This window comes from Eutrema salsugineum, unplaced genomic scaffold (genome assembly GCF_000478725.1).
Source record: "Eutrema salsugineum unplaced genomic scaffold, Eutsalg1_0 scaffold_5, whole genome shotgun sequence".
NCBI classification, from domain to species: Eukaryota; Viridiplantae; Streptophyta; class Magnoliopsida; order Brassicales; family Brassicaceae; genus Eutrema; species Eutrema salsugineum.
The window spans coordinates 5,596,987-5,620,208 of record NW_006256612.1 but is presented as its reverse complement, the minus strand read 5'-3'; the positions used below and the strand labels follow the sequence as shown (position 1 = coordinate 5,620,208).

At 36.7% G+C, this 23,222-nt stretch overlaps 6 protein-coding genes across 8 annotated transcripts in view; 3 read left to right on the top strand and 3 right to left on the bottom strand.

The window, feature by feature from the left end:
* Nucleotides 1-373: 373 nt before the first annotated feature.
* On the bottom strand, nucleotides 374-1,611 carry LOC18992276 (probable methyltransferase At1g27930). The gene has a single exon (XM_006415653.2). The coding sequence runs from the start codon at nucleotides 1,402-1,404 to the stop codon at nucleotides 535-537; it is 870 nt and encodes a 289-aa protein (XP_006415716.1). The 5' UTR covers nucleotides 1,405-1,611; the 3' UTR covers nucleotides 374-534.
* Nucleotides 1,612-1,875: 264 nt separating this feature from the next.
* LOC18992275 (ABC transporter B family member 13) lies at nucleotides 1,876-6,541 on the bottom strand. 2 transcript variants are annotated; one of them, XM_006415652.2, is made up of 9 exons: nucleotides 6,190-6,541; nucleotides 6,053-6,107; nucleotides 5,798-5,973; nucleotides 5,512-5,712; nucleotides 5,070-5,329; nucleotides 4,455-4,995; nucleotides 3,597-4,380; nucleotides 3,267-3,508; nucleotides 1,876-3,178 (listed from the first exon to the last, which is right to left on the bottom strand). In XM_006415652.2, exons 1-9 carry the CDS (start codon nucleotides 6,463-6,465, stop codon nucleotides 1,973-1,975), a joined length of 3,741 nt encoding a protein of 1,246 aa, XP_006415715.1. In that variant the 5' UTR covers nucleotides 6,466-6,541; the 3' UTR covers nucleotides 1,876-1,972. The 2 variants fall into 2 exon arrangements, with proteins under 2 accessions (XP_006415715.1, XP_024007704.1); XM_024151936.1 differs by lacking the exons at nucleotides 6,053-6,107; nucleotides 6,190-6,541 and having other exon boundaries at nucleotides 5,512-5,708; nucleotides 5,798-5,818.
* Nucleotides 6,542-11,444: 4,903 nt separating this feature from the next.
* LOC18992274 (non-specific lipid transfer protein GPI-anchored 1) lies at nucleotides 11,445-13,436 on the top strand. Its single transcript, XM_006415651.2, has 2 exons — nucleotides 11,445-11,886; nucleotides 13,002-13,436. Exons 1-2 carry the CDS (start codon nucleotides 11,529-11,531, stop codon nucleotides 13,238-13,240), a joined length of 597 nt encoding a protein of 198 aa, XP_006415714.1. The 5' UTR covers nucleotides 11,445-11,528; the 3' UTR covers nucleotides 13,241-13,436.
* A 35-nt stretch (nucleotides 13,437-13,471) lies between these two features.
* LOC18992273 lies at nucleotides 13,472-17,169 on the bottom strand. 2 transcript variants are annotated; one of them, XM_006415650.2, is made up of 8 exons: nucleotides 17,048-17,169; nucleotides 16,601-16,680; nucleotides 16,440-16,533; nucleotides 15,919-15,995; nucleotides 15,378-15,818; nucleotides 14,803-15,294; nucleotides 14,331-14,543; nucleotides 13,472-13,914 (listed from the first exon to the last, which is right to left on the bottom strand). In XM_006415650.2, the coding sequence occupies exons 1-8, from the start codon at nucleotides 17,088-17,090 to the stop codon at nucleotides 13,648-13,650; spliced, it is 1,707 nt and encodes a 568-aa protein (XP_006415713.2). In that variant the 5' UTR covers nucleotides 17,091-17,169; the 3' UTR covers nucleotides 13,472-13,647. The 2 variants fall into 2 exon arrangements, with proteins under 2 accessions (XP_006415713.2, XP_024008644.1); XM_024152876.1 differs by having other exon boundaries at nucleotides 16,440-16,524.
* Nucleotides 17,170-18,546: 1,377 nt separating this feature from the next.
* Nucleotides 18,547-19,922, top strand: LOC18992271 (nuclear transport factor 2B). The gene is made up of 2 exons (XM_006415648.2): nucleotides 18,547-19,005; nucleotides 19,622-19,922. The coding sequence occupies exons 1-2, from the start codon at nucleotides 18,700-18,702 to the stop codon at nucleotides 19,694-19,696; spliced, it is 381 nt and encodes a 126-aa protein (XP_006415711.1). The 5' UTR covers nucleotides 18,547-18,699; the 3' UTR covers nucleotides 19,697-19,922.
* A 586-nt stretch (nucleotides 19,923-20,508) lies between these two features.
* Nucleotides 20,509-23,222, top strand: part of LOC18992270 (sphingosine-1-phosphate lyase) — a 4,205-nt gene continuing 1,491 nt past the window's right edge. The window contains 13 exon segments of the mRNA XM_024152924.1: nucleotides 20,509-20,810; nucleotides 20,902-20,947; nucleotides 21,464-21,615; nucleotides 21,716-21,775; nucleotides 21,907-22,131; nucleotides 22,216-22,357; nucleotides 22,542-22,592; nucleotides 22,698-22,789; nucleotides 23,061-23,082; nucleotides 23,084-23,125; nucleotides 23,127-23,144; nucleotides 23,146-23,169; nucleotides 23,171-23,191. Coding sequence (XP_024008692.1) covers nucleotides 20,599-20,810; nucleotides 20,902-20,947; nucleotides 21,464-21,615; nucleotides 21,716-21,775; nucleotides 21,907-22,131; nucleotides 22,216-22,357; nucleotides 22,542-22,592; nucleotides 22,698-22,789; nucleotides 23,061-23,082; nucleotides 23,084-23,125; nucleotides 23,127-23,144; nucleotides 23,146-23,169; nucleotides 23,171-23,191 — 1,107 coding nt within the window. The 5' untranslated portion in view covers nucleotides 20,509-20,598.

Below are 23,222 nucleotides of genomic sequence, written 5' to 3'. Positions count from 1 at the left end.
TGTACATGTTCTTTATTTTGCTTTTGGTTTTTAATGAAAGTTACAACACGCAATTTAACGAGAGATTCTTGTCGTCATATCAATTTATCCTCTTTTTTTTGTCAAACATATCAATTTATCCTTTTCATTACTTTTTCAAGGTAAAACTACAAAATACTCGTTGGAAACAAATACGCAACACCAACTTTTCTTTCGTCAAAATGAAAAGTCTTACCAAGTTAGGGTTGAAAATTAGACTGGCAAAAATAGACGCCTTAACGATTTTTTAGACTTCTCTACGTTTTCAGCAAACACTTAGTTCAGTTTCCATATAAGAATGTCTAATTACCTTATATATGATGACAAAAGTAAGATATATAAATGCCCTACGCAATACGGAAAGTCCACGTCGATACGAAGGCTTAGGCAAAAAAACACGAGATGTTGTAGATCCAACATTGTCGGCAGTAAATCAGAATAATAAGTGAACTCTATGTAATAAAAGATAAGAAAAAGGGCAAAAAAGGAAAAAGAGTAAAAACCGTGTCGCAATCTTTAGCAAAACCTATAATCACCACCGTCAACGGTAGCGTTAGCAGCCGCCGGAGGAATCGCGAAATGCCATAACCTCCCGGCGGCATGAACTCTATATTTCCGGCATAAAAACTCCTCCGCATAAGTCTTCTCCACTCTCCGATTAACATCGTGCAAGAACACATGAGTGACTCCAGGTTTCTTCCGGTTCCTAGCAATAACCGCCGCCGAGAAAATCGCCGCCATTCTTCCCGGAGCTTCGGCAAAGTAACCTTTAGGAGCATCGACCATAATCAGATCCCACTCCGTATCGTAGAACTCATCGGGAAGTCCCGTGAGAGCGAGCTTACACCGATCGTTTCCTCGGAGATAAGATTTCGCCGGAAAACAGCTAGGCTCCGATTTGTAAGAGCGTAGAAGCTTATCGGCTTCTTGTAGCTGCGTCCTGTAACGCACGTGATGTGCACGGAGAAAAGGTGAGTCTTTGGTCACTTTCTGAAACCACTCGAGATCTTCTTCGAGGAACAAGGTTTTGCCACGTGGATTAAGAGAAGCCCACATGAGCGAGTCGCGGCCGAGACCGAAGACGAGGAAGTTGGCCGGAGCTAGCTGTTTGAGGACGTTGAAAGAGATCGAGATCTCGTTGATGTTCTGTTGCGGGACCACCGTGGAGGTGGCGTAGTGGAAGATCGCTTGGAGCTGGATCGGAGTCGCTGAATAATCAGCCGCCGCGGCCACCGCTCGGCTTTTGGCGTTTGCGGTGGAGCAGAGGAAGAAAGCGTCGTCGGCGGCTCGTATGAAGCTTGTGAAGAGTAGAGCGCCGCCGATTAGACCGGAGAGTAAAACGGCGGTTATGATCCATCGTTTCTCCGATGGGATTAAGCTGGTCATCTTTTTATCTTTTACCTTTTTTTTGTTTTAATGTATCTCAGATCTGACTATTTTCTCAGGTCGAGAACTCTGATGAGAAAAATGGAGATGTGAACGAGGATAGTTGATTGGGGAGAGATAAAAGATTATTGAGTTTTTTTTTTCTTGGAGGAAGGCAACTGGTTTTATGACGCGTGTCCATATCCGACCATTGAAGTCGTTTTTAGCTTAAGTCAGATGGTGTGGACAAGACATGTAACTGTGGCTTATTCGAATTTGTAAAGAAAATATCTGTAGGCATATGTTATTTAATTGGAGTATGGAGTTTCGTGCCCACTTTGCTTTTCGAAAGATAACAATTAACAAGATCGTCTCTATTGCCAAATAAAATAAAATAAAACAAATATCTTATGAGTTTCATCGGTTGATTTCCAAATCTGTTAAGAAAGATATTTTTATTAACGATTTGTTTAAATGTTGTTTTGCAGTATAAGATCCAATTTTACATAATATATACCTATTATAGTATGTGTGCATGCATATATATAGGTAATAAAAAAAATGTTAAAGAAACTTCAACGCTCGCAAGTCACACCACTTCTTGAAGACTTGTCAATTGCTTATAAAAACCATCAGATATGGAAACGAGCTCTCTATGACTTCCTTTTTCCACAACTCTTCCTTTGTGCAACACAGCGATGGTGTCTGCTTTTCTTATGGTCGATAGCCTATGAGCCACCAGAACCGTGGTTCGTCCCTTCATGAGCTTGTCTAACGCCTCTTGGACCAGTTTCTCCGAGCTCGTGTCCAAAGCACTCGTTGCCTCATCAAGGAGAAGCACTGAAGGATCCTTAAGAACAGCTCTCGCAATAGCCACTCTCTGTTTCTGACCACCTGATAACTGCACTCCCTTATCACCCACGTGCGTCTTGTACCCTTGTGCCATCCTGCTTATGAACTCGTGCGCGTTCGCGGCTTTTGCAGCTTCGATGATCTCTGCCTCCGACGCGTTCTCCTTCCCATACCTGATGTTCTCGTGTATAGTTGTTGAAAACAGAGCTGGTTCTTGTTGGACTAATGCTAACTTCTTGCGCAAGCTACGTAGGTTTAAGGTTTTTATGCCTTGCCCATCGATGAAGAGGTTTCCGTTGTTCGCATCGTAGAATCTCATAATCAGTCCAATCACCGTGCTCTTTCCCGAACCACTGGATCCCACGACCGCAAGACTTTTCCCGGCTGAGACTCGGAGGTTTAGGTTTTGGAAAATGGGGATATCTGGTCTCGCAGGATACGCAAAGCTCACGTTTCTAAACTCGATGTCTCCTTTGATCTGAGTGACCAATCTTGAGTTAGGTTGGTCTGGAGGTATCTCCGTCTCTCTGTTTAAAACCCTAAAGACCGACCCGAGTGCTTGCGTGCCCTTCACGATATCTGGGGTCAAAGCAAGCGTTTCCGCTACTGAGAAAGCCGTGACGATCAACACCATGAAGGATTTTATACTATCCGCGAAATTCGTCTCCTTGTGATTGATCAAAACCGAGACGTACCAAAGGCCAAGAGCGTAGGAACAGAAGGCGAGAAACTGAGACAAACCGTATCCAAATCCAGAGATATGACCTCTGAGAAATGCATTTTTGGTGGGTTTGCTTAGCTCACAAGTAAACTGTTCTGAGACTTGCTTTTCAGCTCCAAACGCAGCGACAGTTCGTATATTCGCAATCGCTTCACGCGCTACTGAAGTTGCTTTAGAGTAAGCCCTTGTGTAGTCTCCTCCAAAGCCTTTTAGAAACAGTTGCTGTAATATACATAACAGTTCAAGCTTTTTTAAGTTTTGAAGATTCGATTCAGAATAGTGTTACGAGTATCTTAGGTTTTTGAGTTACCTCGGTAAGTGAAGCGGCAATGAGAAGAGGGAAACAAGCAGTTACGACAGCTGCAACACGCCAACTGTAGAAAAAGGCAATTGCTAATGCTGTGATTGTAAGAGACAGGTTTTGGACTATTGTCGAGAGGCGATCTGCTAGAGCACTCCTCACCAAAGTTGCATCAGCAGCTAAGATCGTAGTGAGTGAACCAGTGTTGTTCTCATCCAAGTCAAACCACCCAATCTCATTCGTTAGAATCACTGAAATTGTTGTAAGAAAACACATGCACATTCAAGAAACGAATTGATTTTAAAACAAGGGATGTTTAACTTTGTTTTTTGTTTTAACCTGAGAACAAGGATAAGCGAACCCTAGAAGTAAGACGCTCTCCCATGAGTGTATAGAAGTAATGTTGGAGGAGATATACGGGAGCTGTTAAAATTCCAACTACAACGTAGATAATAGCTACCTTTTCGACTTCTCGCTTGATCACATTAGGAAAAGGAGAATAAAACGCGGTTAATACATAAGCAATCCCCATGGAGAATAATGAAGTTTGTGCTCCAGCAAGAACTGCACCAATTGAGCCAAGTAATGCATACGGCCACTCCGGAGCATTCAGCTTTATAAGTTCCCATATCATCGAAGATGAGCTTAAAACTTTTTCGTTTGAATCTTTTTCAGTCTTCTCTTGGTCTTCCCTGAAGCTTGAAGTTCTCCTTGAGCTAGAAACCCTTCTTGAACTACAAGATCCAGCTTGAGATTTACAAGATTCCGACATAATCGATCTCGGGTTGTCTTGAGGTTCTGTTTCTTGGTAATTCACAAGAGTCGCGTAATCTCCTCCTCTTGATATCAGTTCTTCGTGGCTACCGGTTTCCATAACCTGACCATTTCTCAATACAACAATCTTGTCAACATTTCGGATGGTGGATAATCTGTGTGCAACGACGATTGTTGTTCTTTTCTCCATAACATTTTCAAGTGCTTGTTGGACGATCTTCTCTGATTCAGCATCAAGAGCGCTTGTTGCTTCATCTAAGAGTAATATCTTTGGATTTCTTAGAACCGCTCGAGCAATCGCAATCCTCTGTTTCTGTCCTCCTGAGAGCTGAGTTCCTCCTTCTCCAACCTATTAGAATGGTTTGACCAATAAGGAAGTAGACCTATACATATATGAAAAGATGAAAATTCCAGTAAATATACCTGAGTATTGTAACCATTTGGTAATGATTTAATGAAAGAATCTGCGTTTGCTGCTTTAGCAGCTTCTATGATTTGATCCATAGTTGCATTCCCTTTACCAAGAAGAATATTAAAAGCTATGGTCGTGGCGAATAATGCCGGTTCTTGACTTACTAATCCCATTTGTGACCTCAACCATCTCAGCTTCAGGCTCTTGATGTCATTCCCATCCAAGAGAATCACCCCTGATTTTGGTTCATAGAAACGTTGAACCATTGATATGATTGTGCTTTTCCCTGAACCACTTGGACCAACAAATGCAAAAGTCTTTCCTGAACGTATTGTGAAACTAAGATTTTCAAAAACCATGTTTGGTCTCGAAGGATATGCGAAAGACACTCGATGAAACTCAATCTTTCCAGCTACGTTATGCAATATAGTTCCATCTTCTAATCTTTCAGAAGTCTCAAGATTGTTGTTCCCTATCATTCTCAATATATTTGCTGCAGCAACTCTTCCTTTGGCAATCGCGGATAAGCTAGGTGCGGCTTGACCTAAGGCGCTGCAAATGCAAGAAAATGATTATGCAGTTTGATGATATATTAAGCAAAAAGGTCTAGGGTTTTTGGGACTTACAATCCACTGAAAATGACATTGAGGATTGTTGTGAAGGCTTTTGCGCCGTTGGTTTTTCCGTGGCGTACAAGAAGACTTGCATACCACAAAAGCAAAGCCCAAGCACAGAACAAGAGGGTATATGTTAAGCCAACTCCTAAGCCTTTAGCAAAACCGCTCCTTTTACCGAGTTTCAGAGCTTTCTTGAGAGAATTTGAGTAAGAGTTTATAGCCTTCTCTTCTCCTACAAATGCATACACTGTTCTCACCTGCGACATAGCCTGAAGATCCATATAGAATTTTTGTTATCTAGTATCAGTCCAAAAAGTGTTAAGAATTGACTAAAAAGAGAGATCTAGATCTTGATGATCAGTCCAAAAAGCGATTATATTTTACAATGAGAAACTTTTTTCACACGTCAACCTAGACGCATAAATTAGCGTTTGAATCAATGTCAACAAACCTCTTCAGCGACTTTTCCTGCATCAGAATAAGCAGCTTCACTCTTCTCAGAGATGGTAGACATGATTATAGCATACCCTCCTCCTGCTATTGCTATCAATGGAACCACTGCTAACGTCAGCAGCGTAAGTTGCCATACCGACAAAAAACCGATGACAAATCCGGCGATGAACTGGGATAGGTATCGCAAAACATGGTCTGTCTGAAACAAAAACAAAGCATTTTCCTCTGTTACATATTTTGTTTTGATTTGCACCTAATATTAATTCATATATTAGAAAGGGTACCTTATCGCCAATAGCATCTTGAACCAAGATGGCGTCACTTGAGATGTGGAAAATGAGATTTGAATCTCTAGCTTCTGTGTCGAAGAAAGTAATGTCTTTGGCCAAGATTGATTTGAGATAATTTATACGCAATCTTGCTGTTTGTCTTTCCCCTGTTTGCATCCAACAAGCAACTCCTGCCAATAAAACCATTACCAATGTTAACATTACAAAAACATAGTAATAGATATAAAATGTGGATATATAGAAACGTACCCATCCATGCTGATACCAAATTGACCAATCCTAAGTAGACCAAGTACAGAGCATTCTGGATAACACAAATCACCAAAATCTTATGAGCTTATATGACCAAAAATCAAGAGAGTGAAAATAGCTGTTATAAGAGAAACCTGTGAAACACGGGAAGATATGGCTTTAGGATCTGTAGAAAGATTGCCAAGAGAATCTAGCATTTTTCCAAAGAACACGAAGAAGAGCGGAAGCGTAGCACCATGAATACACGCGCCTAAACCGCCTAGAAACATTAGAAACCAATCAACTTTGTCTGCTGCGCTAAACAAACCCATCAATGAAACTGACTCTTTCTTCATCTTTTTATTCTCCTCCTCCTTTGATTCTGTCTCGGTCAGAATGTTTCCATTAGAGGTTGCTTCTATGTTATCCATTTTTCACTGAAAACAGAGATCAAAGACAGAGAATTGAAGTAATGGTGAGCGTAGACTGAGCAGGGAGGGATTTAGGGTGTTGGGTTTCTTGTGTAAAAAGCGAAGATAAAGGGTTAGATGGGAATTAGAAATAGAGTCATCTCCCTTTCTTATTTAATGTAAAGTGTTAAGAGGGAACTCATATCTCACCTAAAAAGCGATCGTTCTAACTGTTTTTAACAACTCATTCTATCATAGTTAAAGCTTTCCCATAATCAAATTAATGGGGAAGCGAGGGGCTAGCATAATAGATAGGTGAACATATCAATGTGTATATATCCTTTCCTTACATAATCAGTGTGGAGCTGCTCACTTTGTATCGTTCTTGTATATTGTAACGTAACGTTTTCATGTGGCTTTTCGGGTGAAATGATAATCCCTATATACATTTGGTGGTTCTTAATAATAGTAACATAAAAAATGATCCCCGTACATACTATGACAGAATGTAAATATGTATAGTTAGATATAGTAACACACTAACATGTAAAAATTATGGTCACGGATCTAAGAATGTTTCCACTAGGTAGGTGATAGGGTACGAATTCGCAATACGCGGCTGTTTTTGATCCATTACTTTTACATTTATTGTAATATGTCAAAATATCTATTCCACATGTACTGGTTGTTAATAAAGAAATCCGCAATTTGTTTGAACAAATTTGTGAGAATAAAAATGCTATATATATATATATATATATATAGTTTTGTGATGATTGGATCGGATCATAATATATGACTCTTAAAGACGATTTGCGGTTTGATATACATTGATGAAATAAAAAGCACAAAGACGAAGATTCTGACATGCTAAAAAGGTCTTTGTTTGCTGATTTGTGATTTACATTTAGATGATCCATTTAAATGATTCATTTGAATGAATTATCTGAATGATGCACATAACAAATGAACAAACAAACATTTAAATGAGAAATTGATAAATAAGCAATGAAAATGAGATTTTACGTTTTTGACGAGAAAATGAGATTTTATTTTTTAACGGAAAACACGATTTTATGTTTTTAACGGAAAAATAAAATTTTATGTTTTTTGACGGAAAACAAAATTTTATGTTTTTTGACAGAAAAAACAAAATTTTACGCTTTTTGACAGAGAAAAAACGAAATTTTACGTTTTTGACAAAAAAACATAATTTTACGTTTTGACGGGAAAACAAAATTTATTTTTGAAGGGAAATCAAAATTATACGTTTTTAACGGAAAAACGAGATTTTACGTTTTTAACGGAAAAACAAGATTTTACGTTTTTAACGGGAAAACGAGGTTTTATGTTTTTTAACAGGAAAATTACATTTTTTTACTAGAAAACGAGATTTTACTTTTTTAACGAGAAAACAAGATTTTACATTTTTAACCGAAAAACGAGATTTTATGTTTTTAACGAGAAAACGAAAAATTTATATTTTTAATGGGAAAACGAGATTTTACGTTTTTAACGGAAAAGATTTTATGTTTTTTTGACGGAAAAACAAGATTTTTATGTTTTTAATGGAAAAATGAGATTTTATGTTTTTAACGGAAAAACGATATTTTACATTTTTGACGGGAAAACAAGATTTTACGTTTTTGACGGAAAGCGAGATTTTACGTTTTTAACGTTAAAACGAGATTTACGTTTTTAACGGGAAAACGAGATTTTATGTTTTTAATGAAAAAAGTGAGATTTTACGTTTTTTGACGGGGAAAAAAAATTTAACGTTTTTGACGGGGATATGAAAAAACAAAATTTTACGTTTTTGACGAGAAAACGAGATTTTATGTTTTTTACAGTAAAACGAGATTTGATGTCTAAACCCTAAAATCGGATAACATGAATCGCAAAAACTTTTGAATGGGAAATATAATTTTACAAACACAATTACCAAAACTTACAAACTAAACGAAGATCAAAGGTAACCGACTTTGCCTTTTGAGACAAAGTCTGTGTTTATGCTTACAACAAGGGGAAGAACATTAAAAAAAAAAAAAAAAAAAAAAAAGGAAGAACATTTGCGTCATGAGGTGATGCAAGCGTCCACTTGCATGTTGTTTAGGGTTTTATGATAAGGCATGTCGTCTAAGAAAGAAGACTAAACTGATAATTAGGAGGAACTTAAACACCGACACCGACAAATAAAAAAAAAAACTTAAACACCGACAATGTTTTTGCCTTTTTGGTTATAATAAATTAGCTAATATCAAATCAAATCCATGTTTCTTGTTAAAATTCCTAGTTCCTCGTGAATTCCATGCTAAATGCAGTACTCTATTTTTTATGCCTGAGTTAAATGCAGTACTAAAGAAACTCATATTGTCCATCACAAATCGTATCAAATATTTAGGAAACAGGTAGCTTTCACTCGCGCGCTGGTGTTGTGATGATGCATTGAGAATATTTTGTCTTGATTGATTATTTTTGTAAACCCTACTAATTAATTTCGGGGACCAATTGTCTGCAGTGGACAATGAGTTGAAGACTTTGTTCGTATTAATTTGCATGTAGTGTGGAATCCGGTGTCGGTAGTTCTATCAACCGAGTTTAGAGAGCTTTGTTAGGAGTTAAGAGAGTAATGGGTTCATCATATTTTGCAACACAATATCAAAATAAGTTAGCTATTTATCTATTTTTAGATATTTGATATTTTTTATAACTAACCTTTTAAATGTATTTTATAATAAAACCAACTAATTTCTAACATAATGAATGACTATAATATATAGCGAATTCCGTTTTAATATAGAACAGGCTTAGAGTAAAATTTCCGAAAAAATAATTACTTTTCATATATCATTTATGTTCCAAATTACTCTTTATATTTCTTACGAAATCAGAATAATCAAAGATTCAAACACAAGAATCGAGTTTAGACTCTGATATCGTGTAAGAAAATCAAGACGGGTCAAGCAATTTTTGTATTTCTATTAATTAGCCAATATAATTCGAATACAAAGTTATAACTTTTCCGACAAGTTTTTTTGTTTCAAATTAAACATAAGAGGAATCGATATAAAAACACAGAACCGTTAACATTCTAATAACAATGTGGAAATTTGTTTAACTCGATCTCGTAAAATATGAGATCTCCTAATGATATCAGATTTTTTTTTTTTGTATTCTATATATAGCTTTGACATTTTCTTAGAAATTAATATTAATATAAATATATGAATTCACGACTGATTTTCGAGAGAGAGTGTGAGCTAAGCCATGAGAAGAACCGAATACTTGATAAGTTTTGTTGATAAATGTTGAAATGGGCCAAACGGCATATCAATAATTGTGAATAAACGAACACCTTTTGTTTGCCCAACACTTGTGATTTGAGAATAACCATTTTGAGAGTCTTTTCATGATTTGCGGATTTAGCGCCCAATACACTGGTTGATTGAGAATGGACCCAACATAAAGAGTCACATGCAAATAGTTAATAATTAGTACATTAAACATAGCCCATTGCTCTGAAAATTCTATAGCTCAAGGTAATGGTATCTTGAATAACCGAAAAGCAAAGCAAGTAAAGAAGAAGAAGCTATAAGCAGGTTCTATCATCATTGCATTGTTGTAATGAAAGAAAGCGACAAAATGAAAAGCTAACATTTTTCGTTATTTTTTTTTCTTTTTTTTTTAACATTTCGTTCTTTGTTCATACGTAAACGGTAAATCACTACATCCTAAAGTTCCTAACCGCGTCGTAGCAATTACTCTCGTGTGAATGCATTTATCACTTTCCGTTGCACTTATCCCGAACACGTTGATATTTTTTTTCTTTTGTTTTATTACATTTATTTATCCTTCCGATTTAAGATCGTATAAATATAAATATTTTTTTTAGGAAATTTATTTTTATTACAAAATATATTCATTTATGAATTTATGATGCATATACATAAAACTAATAAAATAGTAGTTTGCAGAATCCAAATTAGAATCTATCATGATGAAATGAAAAAAAAAAAACCTTTTTATGGAATGTGTAATAAATTCTTCAACAGAAATTTATACAGGAAAGTCGAATTCAACAAGTTTCCAATCATATAGTTTGACGCACTGAAAGCGTGTCGAATCTGGATGTCTCCAAGCAAATCAAGAAACTCTATGATCTTAAAACTTACAGACGTTAACATTATGTTAGGAATGGCATCGATACCATGTATCAAAAGAGTATGTCACAGATATAGCTCCCGGCCCATCTAAAATCTATTGATTCAGAAAGAAAGAAGACAAAGAGAATAAAGGAGGTTGGTGCCAAATTGAAAAATAATATGAGAAAAATTGCTAAAAATATATGATAAATGCTGATTTTGATTTTTACCCATAATGGTTTTGCATGCTTTTTCTGGATGAAATGTTTTGGTTATTAGTAATATATTAGATTTCATACGATTAATTTTACATATTTACAGACTTTATAGGTCAAATAAAGCCAAGTGATATGTATCATTCCCTTTTTTGGTCATATCGTCATCCAGCAGAGTTTTTAATTGTTTTCTTTTTTGCTGCTAAAAGTATGTAAAAGGCTTCTTCATCCAGCGGATTTTTAGGATGTCAATGACGTAAACACGCTTTATTTTTCTTGTTGTTTAGACCCGAAACAAAGGTTATGAAAGATGGAGCAGTAGGAAAATCTTCCCAAGTTGCGATGAATCTCATATTTGCGCAAAGAAATTTTCGCTAAATGCGTTAATTAAATTTTCCAAAAATGAGATATTCATATTTTTTTTGTTTCAAACCATTTTCCATTGATAATATATGCATTATTTCACTCTGACGTGAATAAACACCACACCCAAACAAAATAAATTAAGGTCAAACTGTAGATATCAGCGTCGTTAATAATATGTATAGGTGTCGAACTGTCGATTTAAGCTCCCAACTACACATACCAAGTGGCATTTAATACACAACACACACATCAAAGCCATTTTTGCTTTTAAATACAAACACAATCACTAACAAAAGAAAGAAAGTAAGAAAGAAAGCAAGAAAAAGTAATATAGAAGAAAGAAAAAAAGAAGAATCTGATAATGAAGGGTCTTCATCTCCACCTCTTCCTAGTCACCATGACGGTCGTTGCATCCATCTCCGCTGCTACACCGGCAGCTCCGGCGGCCGGAGGAGTTGTGCCCGATGAATGCAGCCAAGATTTTCAAAAGGTGACTTTGTGTTTGGATTTCGCGACCGGGAAGGCACCGAATCCGTCTAAGAAGTGTTGTGATGCTGTGGAAGATATAAAAGAGAGAGATCCCAAGTGTTTGTGTTTTGTGATACAACAAGCGAAGACAGGAGGACAAGCCTTGAAGGATCTTGGTGTTCAAGAAGGCAAACTTATTCAACTTCCAACTTCTTGTCAGCTCCACAACGCTAGTATCTCGAATTGTCCAAGTACGTTTCTCGTTCATTAATTTGGCTCTTTTTCATAATATTACTTTTTTTTAGTTCATATCACGTTTTCTTATCTCGATCTGCTTTTGATAACTTTCATGTGATCAAACTTGGAATATGTGAAATAGTTCGTTATTGAGGGTACTTGAGAGAAATTGTATGTTTTAGCTAGGTTTTGAGATTATAATAGGAAAGTATAAATGCCGACAAGAAAAATAGAATGAACAATCAATTATATATAAACACTGTTGGTCCCAACTACCTATATGAGTTCAAACCAAGACACCTAGTTTAGTAGTTTGTATTAGTGCAATTGATGCGTAATTACTCATACTCAAATCGGATAGAATGTATGTTATTTATATGTATATGGTTTCACAGGAATCTAAACTCGGTAAAATGCATGTTGTTGATGTAAATGTGGTTTCAGTATTTCACCATTGCACATTTAAGGGAAGTTGTAAACTTATTACTGATATTATTAACCTCTTAATAGTGTGATGTTAATATTGAAGTCACCTTTTTAGCTATACATAAGTGGAGCATGAGTGCGTGTCAAAAACAATTTTTTTTTTTTTTTGATAAAAAGCGTATTAAAAAACTTGCTTTCATGAGTTTTGTAAGTTTTAGTTTTCCAATGTCATTGATATTTGTTTAATGAATTTCTAGTTTAATCGACTATTTAAACAGTACTTTAATTTCCTTTGTCACACACACATATATATATATATATATATATATATTTGAAAAAATTGTTTTTTAAATATATGCATACAATACTGGAGAACCAAGAACCAGAAACCAGTAACCAGTTTAGCTATAAATAATTTAATGCGACAGGTGCCTCGGGTTTCAACTATATTTACAGAGAAGCGCATTTAATTTGTAGCACATTTATAAATATAACCTACTTTTTCATACAGCCAATTGTTTTTGTTTATTTTTCAAAATACAGCCAATTTATAGTTAGTAACGATGATAATGCCGTGTTATATTAGGATATAAAATAGCTAAATTTTCGTATTGAATTTTCGAGAATATAATAATTAATGTTAATGTTAATATATCATCTTAATGTTAAGTGACGCTAAGTTAAAATGTGCATGAATAAACAGAACTTCTCGGGATTTCGCCGAGCTCGCCAGACGCAGCCGTATTCAACAGCAATGCCACGTCAGCAACAACAACACCGGCGGCGCCGGCAGGAAAGTCTCCGGCAAGTCCAGCGACGTCTACTGACAAAGGAGGATCAGCTTCCATAAGAGATGGTCACGCCTTCTTGGCTCTAGCCGTCGCTTTGATGGCCGTCTCCTTCGTCTCAACCTTGCCTAGGATGGGTTTGGCATTGGCCTAGTCCTAGTCGGTAAGGCACGTGAGGCTTTGTTAAGGCACGTGACATTAGGGTTGTAATCTTTCTTCAATATGTGGTGCTTTTGTTTTAAAATTTCAAGACTTTTATTATCTTTTCAAGTGTGTTTCTTGGTTCGGACAATTGTTGTAATGAGTGAACTTTCCCACTTTAATCGGATATTTTCCCGCACATAACCAAATTTCTCCTGCGTAAGAATCATCGTTAAGTTCTATTAATTTGAGCATTCACAAGCCAAGACTGTGTAGACAACGATTTTTAGAACCTTGGATTTATCTTACATACTGTGTTCCTAAGTCCTGGTCACTGGTCAGTACTAGTACAAGATCACGAGTATTAAACCATAAACAAAGCCCCATCCAATCCAAATCCCAAAAGAGAAGAGAGGTTCTTTAACTTAGTTGGGGTTGGTGTTGCAAGGCCAAAGCCTCTGCGAAACTTCTGGACATTTCCCTTACATAGTCGTCATGGAGAGATGGATGTGTTGGAACAGAGGTTGGAGAGACTCTGAGATTTTCAAGAACAGCACGTTGTCTGGCTTTTCTATCTTGAATCGCTCTCTGTCGCTCTTCGTAGAAGCTAAAATCATCGAGGATCGAAGAACGCATCTCACAGCTCTTGAATATATTTAACATCTCTATACCTTGTTCAACTTCCACCTGCAGCAGGTATAAAACGCAATACTTCACATTTTCTACTTAGAATGTCTGCCATATGTGCTGAAAAGTGAACTTTTAAGTTGAAAACTATGTTCATGGTCAGATCTCTGATATGTTTCCTCGAATATCCACACATTTTACTACCTTGGATATTGTCAAAGTACATGACAATTTATCTGGAAAGTAATCAAAGCACTCTTTGATTTCAAAGAAGACATGAACCACAAAGACTGGGGATATGACTGTCCTAGTATGTAATACGAGTAAATAAAATGGAATCTCCTGGTGCAGTGATAGCAAAGTTTCATTATAAAAGCAATTTCGAGAATGAAAATACGACTCACGATGCTCAAATCTATATGCATGAAATAGACCCTCAAGAAAAGAATGTACAAGACAAGAAGAGCTTAGCTTACCTCTTGGGTGTCTCTACTGTTAGTGACAGGCTTATTGTCATTGTTTTCAATTATGATGTGACGAAAGAGACTGTTGGGAACATCTTTGACAATAAGCCATTTGACGGGGAAGTGTCCTGACCATCTATCCTGTTGCCAGTACTCTACACTTGTGTTGAAATCAACCGGTCCAACCATCTCGGCCACTCCACAAAACTGGGCACTGGCATTCACCTGAAACTATATATTTTTAGCCCTTCTTCTATTCGGAGTTTAAGATCAAAAACTCAGTGGACTGAATTATAAGATAATCTCAGTGTCCTGAGATGGATTGCTGTAGTGCCAGTCAATCTAGGAAGACAAAGGCCTGACACTGCAATTTCATGGATGAATAATCAAGCAAGTGTAATATCTTCCACGGAAATTCTCAAAGTCACAATGCACAGAGCTCAAGCAACTTTGAATTTGTAAAGAAGAAAAATAGGCAATTTACCGAAAACAAAAGAAAGACCGGGCATGCCACTTCTTTCTTCTTTGCTTCACGATAGGCAGCATCCAACTTTTTGTTTCCATTTTTAGTGCTTGCCCAAACACAATACTTTATGCTCTTGTGAACATTATCCTCGCTATATGACTTAATAACGAAGAACTTTGCGTCCCTAAACTGAGAGAGCAGATCATGTTGACAAAAACGATCAAGGCGATCAGAAGTGATCATTTTCTTTTTACCGTTTAGCCTGGAAGCCCTAGGCCCTCTGTTTCTCTCAGTAAGCATATCAATCATGGCAGGGCAATGGCAGAAGTCTCTGTAGCTTCCACTTCTTGCTTCATCAAGTGGTGGCAAGTTATAATCAAGCTCCCAAGTTGGGCTAGAAGAAGAAGAAGCAGAGAAAGAGCCTCTTTTGCATTGATTATAAGCTTTCTCTCTGTAATTGAAGCTTGCAGCAGATTCAAAAGTATCATGCAAAACACGATGTGGTGGACCCTGCGTAGATATCATCAATTAGATCTACATCGAAGTTTGCTAAGCTTTGTCCATTAAAAGAGGTCAGACATACAGAAACTAACCATATCGAAATCATTTGCAGATAAGTCCGCTGAACCAGGGTGCTTCATACATCTTCGAGCAGATGACATTGGAAGAAACATTTTTTCTCCACTGAAGAAGTTGAGATTCGGACCTCTAGGTTCTTCAAATGTATTGTTACTTACACCAAAATTTCCCGCAGAGCGCAACATATAATCAGTCTCACTACTGTTTCTTCCATTCGCATGCCTATCAAAATGTCTAGAGTTTGCCTGAGACATGTAAAACTCTGGAGAAACATGAATATGTTCCGGCACTGGATACTGTTGATTTAATGAGTCAAAAGGACCAAACTGTCTTGAATCATCAGCATAGAGGTCACCATAATGCTGTGGCAATGACTGATTTCTGGTAGAATAAGATGGCCTCTTAAAATCTGATGGTACACCACTACCATGGTAAAACATGTCGTATCTCATGTCCTATATCAATTGAAGAAGAAATAGGAAAATGAACACATGAAGAATATTAGAAATCAAAAGCAAGTAGTGTAAAAGGCGTAGGTTAAGATTATTTACGCACAGGAGAAACATCTTCAAAGCTTAGCATGTCCGTATGTGAATGGTAGGACCTTGGAGTATCAGCTGCATTTTCATAGCCTGAGAGAAACGACGGCATTAATGAGCAACAAGGAAATATCCAAAAAGGTAGTTCAATAAAAGCTAAAAGAAGCAATGAACTCTACAGTTATGGTCACAAGACAAACATGGCGAAGCAGAAATAAACAGATGGTAAAGAATTTTCATGGACATGTGGCACTGTTTCCCCTAATGCACCTAGAAGGATTGTAAAACTAAAACAAACATAATAATTTGGACTAGCTGGCATAAGTAGGTGGACTTCAGTGTAAGAAAAAAAAAACATTTCTCTGGTGAAACAGCATGGTCTAAGAACATGAGAAAGCAATAATAGCTTCTGAGAATATGCTAAGACAAAGAGAGAAAACACAAAATGAAGTTCACAACAATCCGAAGATTAGTTCTAGCCACTAAATTATAGTGAAATGTTTAGAGAACCGATAAAAAGTATCATAGGGAGCTAACCTCCAATGTGAAATGACTCTGAGTTAAAACCGCAGGAACTTGCAGAAAAAGCATTACCATAGAAAGGGCGAAACCTATTGGTGTCCTGTAAAATCTTCACACAGTGTCACATTTGGCGCTAGCTAACACTATAAGACAAGCAATGCCATTAAATCAGTTACCTGATCTTGGAGAACACTCTTGTCAGTTGTTAGCCTCTCTACCATATCCTTCTCCAGCATGTTTAAGGCCTTAACTGAACCTAAATATCCAAATAGAACCGTCAGAAAAAAAAAAAATCAAAGATAAAAAAAAATAGAGCAGATAGACACATCCACCATCAAGTAAAAGCTATACATCAAAGAATGATTGAACTTAAAATGAAGAAAAATATGATGATAAAAAATCAGCATTGATTAATGAATACTCAGACTCAAACCACAAAAAGGACAAGGCTTTACTAATTTCAACCACAAGTGTTTATTCAAAAGGCCAAAACTCATCAACAAAAATCGTTAAATCCTAGTTAGAGTGACGAAACCCATTTCAACCCACACGAGAAAGATTGAAAAAAATATCAAAGAATTTCAACATTTTTTATCTTTAAGAGAATCCACGAGGGTTAGTACCAGTGGAAGAGAAAAAGTCGGTGCTTGGGTAAGAAGCGGCCATAGAAAAGCAGTAGGGAGCGGAGCAATCGGAGGCAAAACGAAGAGAGACGATGTCGAAAAGTAAGAGACAAGTGAGAGTCTGTTACGAAAATGGAGAGAAAATAAAAATTCAAGGAGAAGTGTTTGGAATTGTCAAATTTTGACGATTTTGTGAGAGTTTGGGAGTGTTTGGGTGCATGGAGACTCCTAAACAAAATAATAAATTAAAAATATTAATGAATTAATTAATTTAAGCCTGGTTCTTTGATTTGGTTGGTGTGAGTGTGACTTAGTAGTATTGAATGGTTTAAACTTTTAAGTTTTAACCGTAGCGAATACGAGTGTGTGTACGCGGAAGATCTTGTACATATGATGATATACGAGTATAATTAGACCCATGGATTAGAGATTTGTCTTCTTTTACTGCAGTAAGTTGCACTACTTTAAAGATTCATTCTCCATTCTTGATTCTCCAAACGTTATAACTAAAACGAATTTTGTAGCACCGCATGTAATTTTATAGCTCAAAAACGGATCACTTGTGCAAATTCTTAAGTTTAAAATTGTTGGTTCTTTATTCACCTAGTACAGTTTGCACTTGCGGATAACTTAGTCAAGAAGGCAAGAAGACGCCAAAATTCTTGCTAGATAGTTGTTCGATTCCTGACCAGAATCCGGACCAAATGAGCTACTCATTCCTTCATTACTCGTTCTTTGGTCAGCGATGTAGTCCAATTTCTGACTTGAGCATGGAGTTTCAGAATAGCCAAATATTATATCGTCTAAATCCATTTTGACCATATTGTGGACCGTGGTGCATGTTTTTTTGTTTGCGTGTAAATTTCATTGTATATTATTAGTCCAAAAAAGTTTCCACTACATATGATTCATGTCTACTAAAATTTCTGAAAAATTATTGTATGTTTGATCATTTTTTTGATAATATACTCAATCTTTAGAATTTTTGATTTGATACATAGACATTAGACAATACTATCAAATCATATAAGCACCATATGACAAAGTTCAATAAACCGAGAGTCAAATTTCAATAATGTTTTTAATTCATGAACATTTTCGTTTTAAAATTTATATATTTTAACCAGTTTAGAAATATATGAAAAAGAATAATAATTGAACGGTTTGTGTTACTACCTAATTTCTGGTATGATTTAGATTTGTGCTTTCATTGGCAATAATTTTGTGGAATACATAACTGTAGAATAATATAAACAATCTTGTGGAATGAAATAAACTGATTTAAAACTTACTTTTCTACTTAGTAGTTTTTTTTTTGTATTTTTGTTAAACAAAAAGGTAAACTGTATTTTCGTGTTTTATTTTGTAGTTTGTAAAATTTAGTTGATTGGGGAGTCGCGTTTAAACTCGAGTTATCAATCAAAGCAAAGTTGTACCATTCATAATTGGATTGAAAAAGAAGAATATGAAGTTGACAAGGAAAAAAATAAAACAGAAAAAGAAAAAAGCAGCGTCGTTGCAACGCAAAGTTTTCACTTTCACAGGTGAAGGCGACTCTCTCAAATCTGAATAAATACAACACAAAAACCCTTTTTCCCGGCACCCAAATTTCCAATCACTCGCTTCATCGTCTCTCTCACTCTCTCTCTCCAATGGCGCAGATGGATCCCGACGCGGTGGCGAAGGCCTTCGTCGAGCATTACTATTCGACCTTCGACACTAACCGTGTCGGTCTCGCCGGTCTCTACCAGGAAGCTTCCATGCTCACCTTCGAAGGTCAGAAGATCCAAGGAGTCCAGAGCATCGTCACCAAGCTCACTTCTCTCCCTTTCCAGCAGTGCAAGCATCACATCTCCACTGTCGATTGTCAGCCTTCTGGTCCCGCCTCCGGTATGCTCGTTTTCGTCTCCGGCAACCTCCAGCTCGCCGGCGAAGAGCACAACCTCAAGTTTAGCCAGGTCTCCCTCTCTCTTTCTTACTCTGAATTTGCTTCTATTCTGAATTTGTTTCCTTGATTTCTTGTTCATTTCCGATTGATCTATTCCGGTTGATTTGTCTGTGATTTTGATGAATAGATCGTTAGGGTTTGACTGGGTGATAGATCTGTAAATCTGGCATGTGATGTAGAATTGCAAATTGCAAATTCGTTCAGGGCGTTTTTAGTCTAGCCGATTCAGCTTTAGGAATCGCGTTTTCATGGATGACAAGTTTTACATTAGCCTTAGTTTGGTCTCGAATACTCAGTAAACACGTTTTGCTCTGGATTATATTGAAAGAGAAGTGTTCACTCACCAAAATTAGTTGGATTTCTTGACCCTGAAACGAGTTTAATTGTTTTCCTAGTTGATTTTGTGTGAGGAGAGTATCATCGCCTTGTTTCAGTCATTTAAGTGATTGTCTAGTTTCTTTGGTTCAAGACTTTAGCCGATTTGCCAATGTTATGCATCCTAACATTCTGATACACATCTGAGACTTTTGTTTGGTTTTGGTATCTTTGATCTGGTCTTGTTTGTTTTAGTATCCGTGATCTTGTTTCTAACACAGCTACAAACGAATTTTCGTTGTGTGCTCCAGATGTTTCACTTGATGCCGACTCCACAAGGAAGCTATTACGTGTTCAACGATATATTCAGGTTGAACTATGCCTGAACAGACAATCAGATTGTTAGCATACATCTTCAATGTTGCACTACTATACTATTTGATCAATCCTTCTTATCATTTCTCTCTTATCTTTCTTTTCATTGTTCTTCGATCCTAGATGATTTATCTCGACAACAGAGGAAAAACTGTCTCTCTTGTATTTGGTTTGAATGGTTTCCAATGTCACTTTTGTTCTCTATTTTCTTAGTTGGGAATGCGCTTTTCTTCCGAATATTTCGTTTATCCCTTTATTGTTTGTGTGATTTTGCTGTAAAGAGAAACTCTTTTGCCTCTCGGAGAATTGATTGTTCACATCTTCAGGTTAACAACTTGTGAAAAAAACAAAAACAAAAACAAAAGGTCCAAGCTTGGCTTATCAAATAGGAGTAGCTTTGTGTTTTTGTCTTATACAAAGGCTTTAATGTAAGGCGGCTAGCAAGAATTCAGTTACCAGTTCTGTTTTGAGAAAACCAGATGTTCTTATTGTAGATGAGGTGCGAAATTTGACAAACTAAAAGCGAGTAGATACATTCCTAGCATATGATATGACTCTATCTTGCTAAACTATTCGGTTTAATTTAGTTAGCTTACACTAGTTTCGGTTTTCTTTGACATTTTAATTCGGTTTAAATTCGATTCGGTTTAAATTCGATTCGGTTTAGTTCTCTCCGAGTGTGGTGAACTGTGAAGGAAATAAAATCTCGTGAAAGTTGACGGCACACGCAACCAATACACAAAGCGCCAAAAAAGAAAAGGAAAAATATTTGTCGCAATCTCTTACTATAATGTAGCTTGCACGCGATGACCTCAACGAGGTCTTTGTTTTGATCACTTTCTTTATTCCATTTTCTATATCGAAAACGATTTCACTGTTCTCCCCCATCTCAATATCCAGGAGACAAAAAAAAATGGATTCTTTGACATCTTCTTCGATGAAATCCATGTTGATTCAAGCTCGAGGCTCGCTAAACTCGCGTTTGTCGGAATTTGAGCCACTGGTTTTGCTCGTAGCCCCGCTTCTAACTCTTTTTCTCGCTCAGTTTATTGGATCTGTCTTCGGCGTCGTCCACGATAAAGGCCTCAAAGCGTGTCTTCTGGGTCTGATCATGGGCTTCCTCAAGTGAGAATCTCCAAATCCCATATCTTTTTTTACTTCGATCCCAATCTTGTTTTGATGTGCGAGACTAACGATTCTGTGGAAAATGAAACAGAATGATTCCTGGAGTTCAAAAGTACATAGATGCTGAGAAACAAAAGGTGGGTTGTGTTTGAATCTGCAGATTGTTCGTGTAATGGCCTTTTTTTTTCCTTCTTCTTGTGCTATTTAGGAGGAAACAATTCAGAACAAGAAATGTTAATGCTTTCCTCTCCCCTTTTATATTTTTTAGAGTTTTTTTTGTTTTTAGCTCCTTTTTTTTCCTGTTGTAAATGTCTGCATCAGTAGTAGTAGTGATAAGAATTTTGATTATTATCTGTCAGAATAATAATGTTCAAAAAAAAGAAGCAGCAGAATGTCTTCGACCCATGGTTATTTATAGCATTGAGACATGTGTTGCTGAAGTTACGATGTCACTATTACTTGGTATTTGAGACTGTACCAAGAATAATATTACAAAACAATTTACAGTGGAACCGTACTAGCTTATTTTTAAGGGTATATTTGCTTCTTGGCTTAGTTGCGGGTTAGAGACTATACATCTCACTGTGTCTTTGTTTGTATGAGAAACTAGCATCGGTGCTAATTAGTTGGTGTTTATTTCTTCTAATTCACAGGTAGTTGATCAATTACAATCTGGTAGCAGCTCTAAGAAAAAGAATAGGGCTGAAGAATTGCCCGTAAAAGGTCTAGGAGTTGAAGTTCTAGAGAAAATGGAGACAGAAAAGAGGAATGATGCTATTTGGCAAGGAAAATGCTCTGGCACTGTGTATGTTTGTGGTAGTTGATGCTTTTTTTATATGTCCTCCAAATTTTTCTTTGTGGTTTCGGTTGAGATTTGTTTTTAACTTCTACTACCATTCTAACAGATACATAGGTGGAAGCGAGTCTGAGGGACATTTTGCATTGATAAATCAAGCATGTTCAATGTAAGTTACAGTGAGATTTTAGCTCCGGTTTTTGTGATCTATGACTTCTGCTTTTCTGTTATTGTTGGTCGTAAAAGTGACAATTCCTTGTTTATGTATAATTTATAATCCATGGATGATGCTTTTTCCAGGTTTGCACATACCAATCCGTTGCATATAGATGTATTCCAGAGTGTGGTCCGGTTTGAGTCAGAAGTCGTCGCAATGACTGCTGCATTACTCGGGAGTAGAGAAACGGCTTCAGGAGGACAAATATGTGGAAACATGACGTCTGGAGGAACAGAAAGCATAGTGTTGGCTGTGAAGTCATCTCGTGACTATATGAAGTACAAGAAGGGAATCACACGGCCAGAAATGTAAGTTTCTTCACTCATTTGACATTGATCAATTATGTGATGTACAATTAGTTGATGGAACAATATTGCACAATCTAAGTGTAGGATTATTCCTGAATCGGGTCATTCGGCTTATGATAAGGCAGCCCAGTATTTTAACATCAAGTTGTGGCGAGTTCCAGTAGACAAAGAATTCCGAGCTGATGTCAAGGCAATAAGGCGGCATATTAACAGAAACACCATCATGGTAATGTTTTGAGGAGCCACTTATTATATGTTTAGATAATTTCACTTTCCAGGTTCCATGGTTTGATATTCTTGGTCTGTTGTACATATCCAGTCCTTGCCTATTTGTAATTCCATGGTTGCAGCTTTAAGGTTAAGGCGTGCGCTTTCTTTGTTTTCATGATCTTGAAACAATATTGTTTCAGATTGTTGGATCAGCACCAGGATTCCCTCATGGCATCATTGATCCTATTGAGGTAAACTGGATTTTTCCGTCTCCTGAAATTTTAAGGACATATATGTTCTTCTATATGCTTTTAATGTCTAGGAAAAATTCCTACTTTATTTTTGTTTCATTACAGGAGCTTGGCCAACTGGCTCTTAGCTATGGAATATGCTTGCATGTTGACCTTTGCCTTGGTGGTTTTGTGTTACCTTTCGCTCGTAAACTTGGGTATGTGTAACTGTTTCTTTTTCCTAACAACAAAGGCCTGCCTTTTTCCTACAAAAAGAGATGCAGATAGTATCTTTTTTTTTTTTTACAGGTTGACTTAGAAGCTATGTTAATAACTTAAAGAAATGATAAGTTAATTGTATGTGTCTGTCTGTTTTAGTGCCACTTCTCCTAGTTACGCATTGGAGGTTTTGCATTTCATGGTCCTACTTAGATTAACAAGATAATAAAGAGTGATTTCATTTGTCGATTTTTTCCTCGCTGTTCCCAGGTACCAGATCCCAGCTTTTGATTTTTTCTGTACAAGGAGTTACTTCAATTTCAGTGGACGTGCAAAAAATATGGTTTGGCTCCTAAAGGGAACTAGTACAGTTCTCTACAAGAAATCATGAGATCAGAAAGGTAGATACTTGTATTTTCCCCATTTTTTATG